The sequence below is a fragment of the Entelurus aequoreus genome, linkage group LG02, assembly GCF_033978785.1.
Source record: "Entelurus aequoreus isolate RoL-2023_Sb linkage group LG02, RoL_Eaeq_v1.1, whole genome shotgun sequence".
NCBI lineage: Eukaryota > Metazoa > Chordata > Actinopteri > Syngnathiformes > Syngnathidae > Entelurus > Entelurus aequoreus.
Window position 1 is genome coordinate 81,584,200 of NC_084732.1, and position 18,948 is coordinate 81,603,147.

The 18,948-nt window shown below is 37.5% G+C and overlaps 1 protein-coding gene across 1 annotated transcript in view; it reads right to left on the reverse strand.

Annotated features, from left to right (window-relative positions):
• LOC133642384 (protein kinase C-binding protein NELL1-like) overlaps positions 1-18,948 on the reverse strand; it is a 474,421-nt gene that overhangs the window by 14,454 nt on the left and 441,019 nt on the right. The window contains exons 15-16 of the mRNA XM_062036542.1: positions 13,050-13,243; positions 2,259-2,435 (exon numbers count right to left, since the gene is read on the reverse strand). Of these exons, the coding sequence (XP_061892526.1) occupies positions 2,259-2,435; positions 13,050-13,243 (371 nt within the window). The remainder of the gene's footprint in view (positions 1-2,258; positions 2,436-13,049; positions 13,244-18,948) is intronic.

Here is an 18,948-nt window from a genome sequence, read left to right on the forward strand (position 1 = left end):
TTCTGTTGCATCCCTCAGGGATTTGCAATGAAGGTCAGTTTTCATTTCTGCTGCCAATTTACACTCTGCGTGTGTGAGTGTGTTCTTGTATTTCTACCCTTCTTGAGACATCAACAAGGAAAAGTACCTTCCATTTGAGGACCGGTGAACAAGTTAGGACATAAATCATGGTCCCAATACAGAAAACCATCGCATCTAATAGAGAATGTCTCATTTGCACGCCCGGTGGTGAAATCTATTAAAAATGAGGGATTTTTCAAATTGACTGTGTGTCAGTTTTAAAAGTGCTCACCCTCTGGCCAATATATGAAATAACAAGTGTGTGTAAGAAATTAAAATGTGCCCCCTTTGGCCAAAATTAATTAAATTTTTTTTAAAATATATGTATATAGAGATATACTGTAATAACTTGAAGTAAATAATGAAGATTAAAAAACAATTACAAAAAATAATAATAATAATAATGATAATAAACTAAAAGCAGTCTTTTTCTCACAATGTGTCGACCTTTTTCTTATAAAATTGAGAACAATTTCTCATATTCTTTCTGTTTCTGTAATATTGCAATATTTTCTTGGAAAATTATGACTTTTTTTATGTAAAATTATTACTTTTTCCTGCAAAATGTTGACATTTGTCATATAAAAATGCTGACTTTTTAGTGCCAATTTGTTTGTGGTTCTCGTAAAATAGTGACATTTTTGGAGTACAATTATGACTTGTCATAATTTTGCTAGGTAAAATTCTGATTTGCAACATTTTAAAATGTTCTTATAAAATTGTGACTTTTGTCGAGTAAAATTACGACTCTTTTCATAAAGTTGCCAAAATGTTACGCTTTTCTTGTGAGATTGCGACTGCTATTGAGTAAAATTCCAACTTTTATCATAACATTGCACAAATGTTCCGTTTTTCTTGCAAAATTTTGACTTGCGTTGAGTAAAATGACGACTTTTATTATAATACTGCCAAAATTAAAAGTTTTTCTTGTGAAATGGTGGCCTTTTTCTTGTGAAATGGTGGCCTTTTTCTTGTGAAATTCCAACAAATGTTTCACAACAAGCTTTTTTTGTGTTTGCATAGTATTTATATATTATTAATGTTGTAAATACAAATGTTTATATATCTAGAAATGGTGGTCCTAAAGAGGTAGGCATTTTTCGGAGGTGTCAAGAAGGTAAGAAATACAACAATGTGTGTGTGTGTGTGTGTATATATATTTATATATACGGAAAACCATTGCATCTAATAGAGAATGTCTCATTTGCACCCCTGGTGATGAAATCTATCAAAATGAGGTGGTCCCAAAAAGGAGGGATTTTTCAAATTGACTGTGTGTCGGTTTTAAAAGTGCTCCCCCTCTGGCCAACATATGAAATAACAAGTGTGTGTAAGAAATTGAAGTGTGCCCCCTTTGGCCAAAATTAATTTAAAAAAATAAAAAATATATGTGTATAGAGACATACTGTAATAACTTGAAGTAAATAATGAAGATTAAAAACTAAAAGTAGTCTTTTTCTCACAATGTGTCAACCTTTTTTCTTATAAAATTGGGAACAATTTCTCTAATTCTTTCTGTTTCTGTAATATTGCAATATTTTCTCATAAAATTGTGACTTTTTTATGTAAAATTATAACTTTTTAATGCAAAATGGTGACATTTGTCATATAAAATGCTGACTTTGATCACAATAGTGCCAAATTTTTTGTGGTTCTCGTAAAATAGCGAAATTTTTGGAGTACAATTATGACTTGTCATAATTTTGCTAGGGAAAATTCTGATTGGCAACATTTTAAAATGTTCTCATAAAATTGGGACTTTTGTCGAGTTAAATTACGACTCTTTTCTTAAAGTTGCCAAAATGTTACGCTTTTCTTGTAAAATTGCGACTGCTATTGAGTAAAATTCCAACTTTTATCATAACATTGCACAAATGTTCAGTTTTTCTTGTAAAATTTTGACTTGCGTTGAGTAAAATGACGACTTTTATTATAATACTGCCAAAATTCAAAGTTTTTTTGTAAAATTGTGGCCTTTTTTTGGTGAAATTCCAACTAATTTTTCACAACAAGCTTTTTTTATATTTGCATAGTATGTATATATTATTAATGTTGTAAATACAAATCTTTATATATCTAGAAAGAGTGGTCCTAAAGAGGTAGGCATTTTTCGGAGGTCTCAAGAAGGTAAGAAATACAAGAATGTGTGTGTGTGTGTGTGTGTGTGTGTGTGTGTGTGTGTGTGTGTGTGTGCTGACCATGCAGCGGCACTGCTGGCATCCGTACAGCCATGATGCTCCGCTACGGTAGAGTGTGCGACCACTCTGGTCCAGACACTGGCTGCTGGGCCTGTTGTCACAACTAGGACAGCAAAACAGATCCTCCTCCGGGTCGCCACAGTCGCACGGTTTCCTTCTGCAATATGTCCGGCCATCCTGGGGAAAAAAACACAGAGGGGTTGAACTTTCACGGGCAAAAAAGTGACTGATGCACGGGAGTCTATAAATAGCCTCCTGCCTCTCGGCCATTCAAAGTGGACTCCTTCAGGCGCAGCAAAAAAGTTTTTGTTTTTCCTCAGCCGCATGTTCAAATTTAGAAATAATGTCAATAAATTACGCAGTATATTCAGGGTCACCGCAATTAAAAAAAACAACACAAAGCTGCCATGCAGGTTTTTTTTCCCTTTAAAACTGTCTGAGCTCAAAAAAAAAACAAGGACTCAAAGTCAATGTTATGAATTATTGACCTACTCAAGGCTCCAATGACTTCACATCAAATATTCCACTTTGAAATATTCTTGGGGGAAAATATTGCACATTTTGTCTCTTTGTCATATAAAAAACAATGTCTTCTTTGACAAAAAGGGCATAAAACAAACCAAAAAAGAGCAAAGAGAAAAAAAAAAAAGTTTTGTAAAACAGGGTTTGAACAAAAAGGGCATAAAACATAAAAAACCCCAACAACAACCACCACAACAACAACAAAAAAAACACCAACATTTTGGGCCTCGAATAAAATCTGATTTCGCATCCCAATCTGATACTTTTAGAATAGATTATATAAACTTTTTTAGCAAGTAACTAAAGTAAACACAATAAAACAAATGAATAATATAAAAGCTTATCGTATTAGATGTAGAATTTGTTTAAATCAGATGATTATTTTCAAATTTGTAGTATTGAATACAATTTTTAAATGTCTTTTAACACAATAAAGTTGCTAGTAAACAATTACTAAACAAAAACAACAATTGGCTGCCATTTTAAATCATTTTAATTTTGCCTTCAAAGCCTTCCTGTATCCAAACTTATGGTGCCTTCCATTAACTTTGGAAGTTGCAAGTCGGAGCTGGGAACGACGTCACAGCCCAGTTCCGAGCGTTCCAGTTACGAGGTCGAAAAACAATATGGCGACATCCACAAAAGCTTTTCTTGCGCTTGCCTTGTCTGAATATAAACATCGGAAAATATGCACTCCTTCTGCAACCTTCTAACACGGTGGATCTAAAGGAAACTCCGACACTATTGCTGGCAATGTTGAATTTATAAAACACAGTAACATTACTGTTATGATCCGTTGCCAAGATGATGTGTTATTTTAGTTTGACTCATTTAGTTCTGTTTTGAGCACCCCTGGGTTTGTGTTTTAGTTGCCATGACTGCAGATTAGTTTCACCTGCCTCTGATTAGTGTTCGTGAGAGTGAAGGACTAGAGTGCAGTGCAGGACGCAACTTTTTTCGCTCTGACCGTAACTTAGGTACAAGCTGGCTCATTGGATTCCACACTCTCTTGTTTTTCTATTGTGGATCACGGATTTGTATTTTAAACCACCTCGGATACTATATCCTCTTGAAAATGAGAGTCGAGAACGCGAAATGGACATTCACAGTGACTTTTATCTCCACAATACATCGGCGAAACACTTTAGCTACGGAGCTAACGTGATAGTATCGGGCTTAACTGCATATAGAGAGAAAAGAAATAAGCCCAGAAAATCAACAATACTATTAAACCATGGACCTGTAAATACACAATTAATGCTTTCCAGCCTGGCGAAGGTTAACAATGCTGTTGCTAACGACGCCATTGAAGCTAACTTAGCAACGGGACCTCACAGAGCTATGCTAAAAACATTAACTATCCACCTACGCCAGCCAGCCCTCATCTGCTCATCAACACCGGTGCTCACCTGCGTTCCAGCAATCGACGGTGCGACGAAGGACTTCACCCGATCATCCGTGCGGTCGGCGGCTAGCGTCGGATAGCGCGTCTGCTATCCACCTTAAAGTCCTCCTGTTTGTGTTGCTGCAGCCAGCCGCTAATACACCGATCCCACCTACAACTTTCTTCTTTGCAGTCTTCATTGTTCATTAAACAAATTGCAAAAGATTCACCAACACAGATGTCCAGAATACTGTGGAATTTTGAGATGAAAACAGAACTTTTTGTATTGGATTCAATGGCGTCCGAATACTTCCGTTTGAACGATTGACGTCACGCGCATATGTCATCATACATAGACGTTTTCAACCGGATGTTTAGCGGGAAATTTAAAATTGCACTTTATAAGTTATTGGCATGTGTTGCAATGTTAAGATTTAATCATTGATATATAAACGATCAGACTGCCTGGTCGGTAGTAGTGGGTTTCAGTAGGCCTTTAAGTCGACAAAAAATAGTCAGAAGTGCTCATAATGGATATTACAGAAGCTGCCGTTATTGTTACACTCAAAGCAGCCATCTTTGGCTGGACTCGCCAACTTTCCGAGGAGGAAATCCAACCCAAAATTCCAAGTAGGCACGCGGAAATTCCGACTTCCCAGTACAAATAGAACGCACCATTACTCCCTGAGTTGTAAACAATAACAAAATATTATTTTGTAATAATAAGAACAATAAAAAGAAAAATATTGATCGAATCATTTTATTTTCATTTATATACATATACAATAATAGGTATCGGTAGTATCGACGTCTGGATCGAGCACCACTGCTTTCCATTGAAGCTTTAGCGATTAGTTTCTTGTGTCGTCCTGCTCGGTGTGTGGATGTGGCATGAGCCTGTTACGTCGCGGATCGTTTCCCCAAGATGCGGACGGAACTCTGGAGGCAGTGTGCAGGTAGAAGAATGATTTATTGTCCATAAAACAGTCAAGAAAACAAACACAAGAAATGCGTAGCGATTGCACGGGGAGCTAAGGCAAAAAACTAGCACTGGAAAGCTTAGTATAGAAACAGGAATCAAAGGAGTACTAAAGTAACTTGTTGCAGGAGCAAACAAAACAGCCAGACCGAGTGTGGCGAAAGGTAGGTATAAATAGCTCTCTGATTAATGCCCGGAAGCAGGTGAGCGTCCTGAACACTAATCAGAGGCAGGTGAAAATAAATAGCACCCATGGCAACCAAGAAACACAACACCCAGGGTGCTGAAAAAAGAACTAAGGGAGTCTTAAACTAAAATAAAACATGATCCGGGCAACGGATCATCACCAGTGTGAATGGACCACGTGCACGTTAGCAAACCTCACTCCCCAAAAGCACGGGCTTTCAGCTCGGTGGTCAGCACACTCGCCTCTAATGCGGACAACCAGGGGTCGTGTGCCCATGCGGAAGGGGCACCTGGGTTACACCTAGCCATTCATTTTATTCTAGTCCTCCAGTGATCATTTTGGAGTCACGGCACAGATAAATGGGTGATACAAAATTGGTTATACTTGGCACTTTTCTACTTTCAAGATACTCGAAGCGCTTTGACACTATTTCCACTGTCACACACACATTCACACACTCATGGCGGAAGCTGCCATGCCAGGCCCTAACCACGACCCATCAGGAGCAAGCAAGGACACAAAAGCCCGAGCTATTGTGGTTAATTGTATCATGTATCATTATCTTATAGGATTGGAAGTAGCATGTGTTTGTATTTGGCCACGTAATCTTTTAAAATTATTCCTCTACTAAGGTCAAAGTTCCACTCTATCACTCTGTAGAGCAGGGGTCACCAACCTTTTTGAAACCAAGAGCTACTTCTTGGGTACGGATTAATGCGAAGGGCTACCAGTTTGATACACACTTAAATAAATTGCCAGGATTAGCCAATTTGCTCAATTTACCTTTAACTCTATGTTATTATTAATAATTAATGATATTTACACTTAATTGAACGGTTTAAAAGAGGAGAAAACATGAAAAAAATGACAATTAAATTTTGAAACATAGTTTATCTTCAATTTCGACTCTTTAAAATTCAAAATTCAACCGAAAAAAAAGAAGAGAAAAACTAGCTAATTCGAATCTTTTTGAAAAAATTAAAAAAATAATTTATGGAACATCATTAGTAATTTTTCCTGATTAAGATTAATTTTAGAATTTTGATGACATGTTTTGAATAGGTTAAAATCCAATCTACACTTTGTTAGAATATATAACAAATTAGACCAAGCTATATTTCTAACAAAGACAAATCATTATTTCTTCTAGATTTTACAGAACAAAAATTTTAAAAGAAATTCAAAAGACTTTGGAATAAGATTTAAATTTGATTCTAAAGATTTTCTAGATTTGCCAGAATATTTTTTTTGAATTTTAATCATAATAAGTTTGAAGAAATATTTCACAAATATTCTTCGTCGAAAAAATAGAAGCTAAAATAAAGAATTAAATTAAAATGTATTTATTATTCTTTACAATAAAAAAAATACATTTACTTGAACAGTGATTTAAATTGTCAGGAAAGAAGAGGAAGGAATTTAAATGGTAAAAAGGTATATGTCTTTAAAAATCCTAAAATCATTTTTAAGGTTGTATTTTTTCTCTAAAATTGTCTTTCTGAAAGTTATAAGAAGCAAAGTAAAAAAATTAATGAATTTATTTAAACAAGTGAAGACCAAGTCTTTAAAATATTTTCTTGGATTTTCAAATTCTATTTGAGTTTTGTCTCTCTTAGAATTAAAAATGTCGGGCAAAGCGAGACCAGCTTGCTAGTAAACAAATACAATTTAAAAAATAGAGGCAGCTCACTGGTAAGTGCTGCTATTTGAGCTATTTTTAAAACAGGCCGGCGGGCTACTCATCTGGTCCTCACGGGCTACCTGGTGCCCGCGGGCACCGCGTTGGTGACCCCTGCTGTAGAGAGTGTCCACAGGAGATTGGGAATCCCACAAGAATGTAGGTGTCAGGTTTAGGAGGAAAATGAAAGACATTAGCAACACCTGGTAGAAGGTCCACAGATAGGGAAAGAGGATAGGGGTTGGCGGTCACCCGACTTAAACTAATCACAGGAATAATGGCAAGGAAAGATAGACAGGCCAGACTGTCCGGCATCAAGATTAGACCCACAAGGAGAGGGGGTGTACAAGAAATGGGCAGCAAAATTAAGAGATTTGGCACACTTCTTCTCCTAGAGCTGCAGCTCTAGTCCGAGGCTCGCTGAAACAAATAAAGCTTTTTGTTCGACGATTCCTCTTGGCGTCTCCTTGGCTCATCACCCATCACACGACCCTCAAATATACAACTCTATCAACCCGGTAACCCAATTAAAGGCCTACTGAAACCCACTACTACCGACCACGCAGTCTGATAGTTTATACATCAATGATGAAATCTTAACATTGCAACACATGCCAATACGGCCGGGTTAACTTATAAAGTGCAATTTTAAATTTCCCGCTAAACTTCCGGTTGAAAACGTCTATGTATGATGACGTATGCGTGTGACATCAATCGTTGAAACGGAAATATTCGGACACATTGTATCCAATACAAAAAGCTCAGTTTTCATCGAAAAATTCCACAGAATTCTGGACATCTGTGTTGGTGAATCTTTTGCAATTTGTTCAATTAACAATGGAGACCGCAAAGAAGAAAGCTGTAGGTGGGAAGCGGTGTATTAGCGGACGGCTGCAGCAACACAAACACGTAGCCGGTGTTTCATTGTTTACATTCCCGAAAGATGACAGTCAAGCTTTACCATTGGCCTGTGGAGAACTGGGACAACAGAGACTCTTACCAGGAGGAGTTTGAGTTGGATACGCAGACGCGGTACCGTGAGTACGCAGCTGCGGCTTCCAAACATTTGATCGCTTGCCCGTACGTGCGTGCCGCTATGTGCATGTCACTATGTGCATGTCACTAAGTGCATGTCACATACGTAACTTTGGGGACTTTGGGGAAATATATGTGCTGTATGAACTATGGGGAGGTGAACGGTACTTTGGGCTGTGGTATTGAGTGTGTTGTGCGGGTGTTTAATTTGTATTGGCGGGTTATATGGACGGGAGGGGGGAGGTGTTTGTTATGCGGGATTAATTTGTGGCATATTAAATATAAGCCTGGTTGTGTTGTGGCTAATAGAGTATATATATGTCTTGTGTTTATTTACTGTTTTAGTCATTCCCAGATGAATATCAGGTCCCACCCGCCTCTCACAGCATCTTCCCTATCTGAATCGCTTCCACTGCCCTCTAGTCCTTCACTCTCACTTTCCTCATCCACAAATCTTTCATCCTCGCTCAAATTAATGGGGAAATCGTCACTTTCTCGGTCTGAATCGCTCTCGCTGCTGGTGGCCATGATTGTAAACAATGTGCAGATGTGAGGAGCTCCACAACCGGTGACGTCACGCGCATATCGTCTGCTACTTCCGGTACAGGCAAGGCTTTTTTATCAGCGACCAAAAGTTGCGAACTTTATCGTCGATGTTCTCTACTAAATCCTTTCAGCAAAAATATGGTAATATCGCGAAATGATCAAGTATGACACATAGAATGAACCTGCTATTCCCGTTTAAATAAGAAAATCGCATTTCAGTAGGCCTTTAAGAGATTTGGCACACTTCTTTTCCTAGAGCCGCAGCTCTAGTGCGACGCTCGCTGAAACAAATAAAGCTTTTTGTTCGACAATTCCTCTTGGCGTCTCCTTGGCTCATCACCCATCACACGACCCTCAAATATACAACTCTATCAACCCGGTAACCCAATTAAGGTTGTTGAGGAGTGAGGTTTACCAACGTACACTGGCTGGCCCCTGTTACACTAACAAAACAGTCTCTTTAAAGCCTTGTATATTTATTTTTAGCCCTTTTAATAAAAAATACATGCTTCATAGCCAATTAGGCCAATCAGGCCAAACCCTTGAAGTTACAAACAATCTGTGAGAAACGCCGCAATCACTTAGTCTATGTATCAGGCATAACGAGAACACAAACACCAACCCAAAGTATTTAAAAATACATGCTTCAGATGGCTAAAGTAAGACTCTTTTGCACATTTCCACATTGATACTTTGCAAAGCAACTTCTTAGAGTCTTAAAGTGAATAATAGCATAGAGATGCAGCACCTTGGCTGGAATACAAAGTGAAATGCAGATGTATTGACAGAATTTCCGGACATCATCAATCCGCCGTGTCCTCGCCCTCCCACTCCGGGCTCCCGAGAACTTAATGGTTCATTTTACACAAAACAGCAGAGCACTCTCTGTCTGGCTCAGTGTAGTGCGGATATAAACATGGTTACAAGAAAAGGCTGTTAGAGAATGTACGAGGGGCCATAAAACCACTCTGCATACCATCAAAAAGGTAACGAAGAGACAATGTTTTATCTACGCATATTGTCCTGCTCCAGTAACCACGGGGCCAATTCTTATGGCCTTGGTCTTTATGTTTATGGTCTCGGGCCTGCTGGGGGAATTGCTGCCAATTGTGGTGTGTTCCCATTGCCAGGAAGATAAGGCAGGCATGCCAGTACTGTGTTGGGGTTTTCTAGTACAACATCATTCTGAACATAATTGCTGTGGATGACATCTTTTACATGAATATTAACAACATTGGTCCAAGACTTTCTTCTCTCTTTCTGTAGGTTATTTAACTTTTCTATTGGGGTGGCTTTGGGGTAAATCTATAAAGATCTACACAGGTTATAAGATGCCTTTTTTTTAATGAACTGTGTTACTGTGTTACATCTGACATCACATGGAAAAAGATAATACCTTCTGGGGGAAAGTTCTGTGGCCACAATACCCAGCAATATTTTTGGAGGATAAAAGTTGAGGCCTTCAATCACAGGAACACCAACCTACCGTCAAGCATAGTGGTGGTAGTATCATACTTGCCAACCCTCCCGGATTTTCCCGGAATTCAGCGCTGCCATCTACTGGATAGCCTCCGGAACACTAAAATTCAAGTATTTCTTTTATTTATATGTATAATCAAATAAAAAAAAAAAAAAAAAAAAAAAAAAAAAATAATATATATATATATATATATATATATATATATATATATATATATATATATATATATATATATATATATATATATATATATAGCTAGAATTCACTGAAAGTCAAGTATTTCATACACACACACATATATATATATATATATACATATATATATATATATACATATATATATATATATATATATATATATATATATATATATATATATATATATATATATATATATGAAATACTTGACTTTCAGTGAATTATAGCTATATATATATATATATATATATATATATATATATATATATATATATATATATATATATATATATATATATATATATATATATATGAAATATATATTAAATACTCGAGTTGGTAAATTCTAGCTGTAAATATACTCCTCCCCTCTTAACCACACCCCCCTAGCTAGATTTAAGGTTTTAGAATGGCCTTCTCAAAGTCCTGACTTAAACGTGTGGACAATGCTGAAGAAACTAGTCCATGTCAGAAAACCAACAAATTTAGCTGAACTGCACCAATTTTGTCAAGAGGAGTGGTCAAAAATTCAACCAGAAGCTTGTGAATGGCTACCAAAAGCACCTTATTGCAGTGAAACTTGCCAAGGGACATGTAACCAAATATTAACATTGCTGTATGTATACTTTTGACCCAGCAGATTTGGTCACATTTTCAGTAGACCCATAATAAATTCATAAAATAACCAAACTTCATGAATGTTTTTTGTGACCAACAAGTATGTGCTGCAATCTCTCTATCACAAAAAATAGGAGTTGTAGAAATGATTGGAAACTCAAGACAGCCATGACATTATGTTCTTTACAAGTGTATGCAAACTTTTGACCACAACTGTATATCAGTCCCTCCAGAATTTCGTATGTTGTTGTGGTCCGTTAAGCCCTTTGAGGCTCTTGAAATTTAGACTATACAAATAATTTGTGATTGATTGATGTTGCAACGTCCGTACCGTACCTCCTCCGATATTTCAATCGGTTCTAAAAGCTAATTTTTCCCCCCACTGACTGTTTTCTGCTCCTTTGTCCAGCTTTTACTTTAACATCCGGTCTGTTTTGGCGTTGAATTGTGACGTTTGTCTGATGAACACAACCTTAATTGGATGCTTATTTGATTTACAAACCCCAAAACCAGTGAAGTTGGCACATTGTGAAAATGGTAAATAAAAACAGAATACAATGATTTGTAAATCCTTTTCAACCTATATTCAATTAAATAGACTGCAAAGACAAGATACTTAACATTCAAACTGTTTTTTTGCAAATATTAGTTAATTTGGAATTTGATGCCTGCAAAATGTTTGAAAAAAGCTGGCAAAAGTGGCAAAAAAGACGAATGCTCATCAAATACTTATTTGGAACATCCCACAGGTGAACAGGCTAATTGGGAACAGGTGGGTGCCATGATTGGGTATACAAGCAGCTTCCATGAAATGCTCAGTCATTCACAAACAAGGATGGGGCGAGGGTCCGAACTTTGTGAACAAATGCGTGAGCAAATTGTCGAACAGTTTAAGAACAACATTTCTCAACGAGCTATTGCAAGGAATTTAGAGATTTCACCATCTACGGTACGTAATATCATCAAAATGTTCAGAGAATCTGGAGAAACCACGGCACGTAACATTGAATGCCCGTGACCTTGGATCCCTCAGGCGGTACTGCATCAAAAACGACATCAGTGTGTAAAGGATATCACCTCATGGTATGTGTAACTCACACATCTGTGAAGGCACCATTAATGCTAAAAGGTACTTACAGGTTTTGGAGCAACATATGTTGCCATCTAAGCAACGTTACCACGGACGCCCCTGCTTATTTCAGCAATATAATGCCAAGCCACGTGTTACAACAGCGTGGCTTCATAGTAAAAGAGTGCGGGTACTAGACTGGCCTGCCTGTAGTCCAGACGTGTCTCCCATTGAAAATGTGTGGCACATTATGAAGCATAAAATACCACAACGGAGACCCCGGGCTGTTGAACAACTTAAGCTGTACATCAAGCATGAATGGGAAATAATTCCACCTGAAAAGCTTCAAAAATGTGTCTCCTCAGTTCCCAAACGTTTACTGAGTGTTGTTAAAAGGAAAGGCCATGTAACACAGTGGTAGACATGCCCCTGTGCCAACTTTTTTGCAATGTGTTGCTGCCATTAAATTCTAAGTTATTGATTATTTGCAAAAAAAATAAAAAGTTTCTCAGTTCGAACATGAAATATCTTGTCTTTACAGTCTATTCAATTCAATATAAGTCGAAAGGGATTTGCAAATCATTGTATTCTGTTTTTATTTACGAATTACACAACGTGCCAACTTCACTGGTTTTGGGTTTTGTATATCCACATACCAAAAAGGCCTGGGTCGCATCCGAATTGTACGGTTCACGTTAAAAAAAAAAAAAAGATACGTACCACGTATGGTCAAAAATATCAGAATTGACTTGTAGTGTAAACATAAACATGGCGTTGCAGACGCACCCTGCATTAAAAGTAGGTACATATCTGTGAATATGTACAGTATCTGTGAACACCATCGTAATAGACTACTCTTAATCCAAACAAGACATGACAGCAGAGGTTGCTCATATTAGGTTTAGTTCTGGTGTTAACTTTAAAATTGGGGATTTCATTTACGACAACGCGCTCAACTGTCAACTTTTTACATTTTTTTTTTTTTTTTTACTATAAATGTGTAATCTCATCTCCTCAATGTCACTCCTGATCCAGGTGTCACAAGACTGTGTGTCACACGGCAATGACAAAAATAAAGGCATGGGGACTTAGTACCTTGCAGGAGCAGATGGTGCACAGGTCAAAGCTGGCTTTCCAGTCTTCTCTGTTCCTTCTGACCCCTTCCTCCTGTGGACAGTCTCCAGTGCATCCTGGACCTGATGTGCACACACAGTCGTAGCCTCCTGGTAGGTTCACACACACGCTGTCATTCCAGCAGCTGTGCGTTTGCAAACTGCACTCGTCCACGTCTGGAAAGCAGATATAAAAATATTTTTAAAAACATGTGTATTTGCAGATACAGTACAAAATATGTCCAAAAGATGTGCGGTATAGTGTTGTCCCGATACCAATATTTTGATACCGGTACCAAAATGTATTTCAATACTTTTCTAAATAAAGGGCACCACAAAAAATGGCATTATTGGCTTTATTTTAACAAAAAATCTTAGGGTACATTAAAGATATGTTTCTTATTGCAGGTTTGTCCTTAAATAAAATAGTGAACATACAGGACAACTTGTCTTTTAGTAGTAAGTAAGCAAACAAAGGCTCCTAATTTAGTCTGCTGACATATGCAGTTACATATTGTGTCATTTTCCATTCTATTATTTAGTCAAAATTATTAAGGACAAGTGGTAGGAAATTAATTATTAATATAATTGTTCATTTACTGTTAATATCTGCTTACTTTCTCTTTTGACATGTTCTATCTACACTTCTGTTAAAATGTAATAATCACTTATTCTTCTGTTGTTTGGATGATTTGCATTAGTTTTGGATGATACCACAAATTTGGATATCAATCCGATACCAAGTCGTTACAGGATCATACATTGGTCATATTCAGAGTCTTCATGAGTCCAGGGACATATTTCCCGAGTTTATAAACATAATACACATTTTTAAAATATATCAATGTAATTATAGTGGTATCGACTAGATACACTCCTGTACTTGGTATCATTACTGTGGATGTTAGGTGTAGATCCACCAATGGCGTTTGTTTACATTGTGTTACATTACATTGCATGTTTAGCTATTCCTCGTCCTGCAGGGATGATACTTGTAAGAAACTCACTTTATTTGTCGCCATGGAGGCGAGGATTAGTGATTTAGAAGTAGTAACAACACTACAGACTAGTATGGAGAATGCATATCTTTTTTAAGAGTTCTTTCTTTTTTTCATAGCCATGTTTAAAGCAGCTAATATTTTCCCATGTGTACACTTTGTGCTTGAATCTTATGTCCGCAAATAAACTCTTGTGTTTTACATTGAAGGCGTTGGAATGTGTATTGGGAATATGATGTACTCCCTTTTTACCTTATCTGTATTAGAACAATGAGGCTGTATTCCTTTATGGGCGGGAGGGAGTTGTTTTCTCACTCAATAAATTGTCCTGGATTGTAAATAATCAAATGTATATACTTGTTCTTATGCTTTCTGAACTCACTATGTTCACTGCTCGCTGTACATATCCTACAAAGTCAGACCTACACTGTTTCAATGTCCATTTCTCAGATGATGCAATTGTTGATGACTGAAGTGCTGATATCAACCAAACCTAACCCCCTCCCCCCAACCCCCCCGTCCCCTCCACATCCCACCCCCCAGATTGTAAATAATGTAAATAATTCAATGCATGTACTCTGATAATTAACTTGTGTGATGACTGTGTTATGGTGATAGTATGTATTTGTACCATGAACTGATTAACTTGGACCCAGACTTAAACAAGTTGAAAAACGTATTCGGGTGTTACCATTTAGTGGTCAATTGTACGGAATATGTACTGTACTGTGCAACCTACTAATAAAAGTTTCAATCAAAAAAAAACAAACTCTTCCCGTTTGATTTTTAGACCGCTTCTTGATGCTGCTATTAACACACTTTAAGACTGGTCTCCTAAAGCTTTAGTAAAACTTGATAATATTCCTGTTCTGTCTTGTTGGTCCATCTTACTCAACATATATGTCATCCAAAAGAACTTGGCATTGACCAGTGACTTTTATTCCCTGAGAGGAAGACTGGTCTAACACAACACTAGCTAGCCATGTCTTAAAGCAACTCTTCCTGAGGGCGTTTCAGTGTTATAGCTTCACCTTTATCTTTAGTTTTTAAGCCAAAATGCGTCCGTTCTCCCTTTTCTGTCAACACACTGTGTCTGCTTGTAAGTACTCCGTGATTGTGCACTGCCGAACATGTTGTCTATGTGTATGTGTACCTAATGAATTGCACAATGAGTGTATTCTGCCGTTTTGTCTGCTGGCAACACTCAACTAATAAACCATATTTGTTTTTCCCAAACCTAAACTGACACCCTTTCCCACAAAAGATGAAGTTAGCACCATTTGCCGTTTAAATGAATGCTCCGGTTTGCCTGTTGGTTGCCACGATAATGTTCAAACTAGAAAACTCACGGAAATTTTGATGGGCCTGCTATCTGTGCCCCGGACCAGTGGCCGGGGGTCCCAGGAAGCCGCCGTACTTTTAAGATGGTGCCGAGTGTCTGAATCCGAGAGTTTTAGACGTAACAGTACAAAATGAGCTACACAGCTAGCCTAAAACGTTAGCATGCGCACATTAAAAGGCTAACGTTTAGCATGTGTAAAAATGTTAGCATATTAACAGTTAGCATGTTTCATATACCAAGTTATATGACTCAAAGGTGAATAGAGAAAAAAGTTTAAAATTAGATGAAAAACTTAGCATGATTAAGTTAGCTTGCCAGCATGCTATCGTTTGCATGCTAACAGGTAACAAATGTCACATACCAAGTTATAACTCTGGTGTAAAAGTAGCGCAAAAAGTTAGCATGATAATGTTAGCATGTTAGCAAGCTAAGGCACGCCGATTGCCATCCAGCCAAAACCAAAAATTGTCCGTCAAAACTTTTTAGCCAGGGTTAAAAGTACACAAGGGTATGAACAAAATGAGACGTTAAGCACCGAGCCACGTGAAAGAATGGCTGAGCTACAAGAGGAGGTAATCTTGTCTTTTTGGGGTTTGTCTCAGATTAGTCGTTCAATTAAAATGAGTGTACCCATTCAATTGGCCCATTTTTTGGGTTTATTCGTGAATAGCGTCGCCATGGTAACACGAAAAGGTTCCTAATTTAAAGTACCGCCGTAAATTGAAGTGAGACCTTTCCGACCTTGCATATGTGGGGGTTCGTTGGCCGCTTCGTCTCGTATTAAGCGTATGAGAAACGTGCGGAACAATATATAATAAAGTTTGAAGTATGAGCAATAATAATAATATGGGCTGCTTGCATTGCAGCAGGCCCATAACAAGTTTACACAACGAGTTTCTTTCATCTCCGTAATATCCCTAAAATGTGTTCCATTTTGTCCACTACCGACACTTTTTTTTGATTGATTGAAACTTTTATTAGTAGATTGCACAACTCAGTACATATTCCGTACAATTGACCACTAAATGGTAGGGGTGTGGGAAAAAATCGATTCAAATTCGAATTGCGATTCTCACGTTGTGCGATTCAGAATCGATTCTCATTTTTAAAAAAATCGATTTTTTTTTTTAATTGATTTTTTTATTTTTATTTTTTTTTAAATTAATCAATCCAACAAAACAATACACAGAAATACCATAACAATGCAATCCAATTCCAAAACCAAACCAGACCCAACAACACTCAGAACTGCAATAAACAGAGGAGAGGAGACACAAACACGACACAGAACAAACCAAAATGAGTGAAACAAAAATGAATATTATCAACAACAGTATCAATATTAGTTACAATTTCAACATAGCAGTGATTAAAAATCCCTCATTGACATTATCATTAGACATTTATAAAAAAAAAAAAAAGAACAATAGTGTCACAGTGGCTTACACTTGCATCGCATCTCATAAGCTTGACAACACACTGTGTCCAATATTTTCACAAAGATGAAATAAGTCATATTTTTGGTTAATTTAATAGTTAAAACAAATTTACATTATTGCAACCAGTTGATAAAACATTGTCCTTTACAATTATAAAAGCTTTTTACAAAAATCTACTACTCTGCTTGCCTGTCAGCAGACTGGGGTAGATCCTGCTGAAATCCTATGTATTGAATGAATAGAGAATCGTTTTAAATCGGGAAAAAAAATCGTTTTTGAATCGAGAATCATGTTTAATTGAAAAAAAAAAATCGATTTTGAATTGAATCGTGACCCCAAGAATCGATATTGAATCGAATCGTGGGACACCCAAACATTCACAGCCCTACTAAATGGTAACACCCGAATAAGTTTTTCAACTTGTTTAAGTCGGGGTCCACGTAATCAATTCATGGTAAGATCATTATTATCGCTGAGATCATTATTCATGCGTTTGTTACGTCTCGTCTCGATTACTGTAACGTATTATTTTCGGGTCTCCCTATGTCTAGCATTAAAAGATTACAGTTGGTACAAAATGCGGCTGCAAGACTTTTGACAAGAACAAGAAAGTTTGATCATATTACGCCTATACTGGCTCACCTGTGCATTTAAGATGTGATTTTAAGGTTTTACTACATACGTATAAAATACTGTCTAGCGCCATCCTATCTGACTGATTGTATTGTACCATATGCAAAAAATCTGCGTTCAAAGAACTCCGGCTTATTAGTGATTCCCAGAGCCCAAAAAAAGTCTGCGGGCTTTAGATTGTTTTCTATTCGGGCTCCAGTACTCTGGAATGCCCTCCCGGTAACAGTTAGAGATGCTACCTCAGTAGAAGCATTTAAGTCCCATCTTAAAACTCATTTGTATACTCTAGCCTTTAAATAGACCCCCTTTCTAGACCAGTTGATCTGCCGTTTATTTTATTTTCTGCCCTCCTCTCCCGTGTGGAAGGGGGGGCACAGGTTCGGTGGCCATGGATGAATTGCTTGCCGTCCAGAGTCGGGACCCGGGGTGCCTGTGCATCGGTTGGGGACATTTCTGCGCTGCTGACCCGTCTCCGCCCGGGATGGTCTCCTGCTGGCCCCACTATGGACTGGACTCTCACTATTATGTTAGATCCAGTATGGAGTGGACTATCACAATATTATGCTAGACCAGGGGTAGGGAACCTACGGCTCTAGAGCCAGGTGTGGCTCTTTTGATGACTGCATCTGGCTCTCAGATAAATCTTAGCTGACATTGCTTAACACGATAAGTAACGAATGATTCCGCTGGTAATCACAGTGTTAAAAATAACATTCAATCAATCAATCAATGTTTATTTATATAGCCCTAAATAACAAGTGTCTCAAAGGGCTGTACAAGCCACAGCGACATCCTCGTTCAAAATTAAAAACATTCTCATGCATTTTATTCCATCCATCCGTGTTCTATCGCACCTGTTCAAGAAGTCGCATTAATATTTTATTTATTTTTGGTTAGCTTCAGAATAACAATGTTATTAAAAAGAATAAGAGACTTATTATACTCTAAAAATGTAAGTCTTACTTAAAAATGCACCTATTTAGTTGTATTTAGTGTTAAAAAATATTGGTAACACTTTAGTATGGGGAACATATTCTCAGTAACGAAGACTTAATTTAGAGTTATTTGGACACCAGGGAAACATAAAAGGGTTAGGGTTAGCAATAATTCTGAGGTTATTGAGAGAAGACTCTTAGTTAATGGCTTGCTGGTTGTATAATAAGGCCATTCAGAATAAGGCATTAAGTACTTAATAATGACCAATTAAGACCCAATATGTTACTAATTTGCATGTTAATAAGCAACTAATTAATGGTGAATATGTTCCCCGTACTAAAGTGTTACCAAAATATTATATGGTTCTCACGGAAATACATTTTACAATATTTGGCTTTCATGGCTCTCCCAGCCAAAAAGGTTCCTGACCCCTGTGCTAGACCCACTCGACGTCCATTGCATCCGGTCTCCCCTAGAGGGGTGGGGTTCACCCACATCTGCGGTCCTCTCCAAGGTTTCTCATAATCATTCATA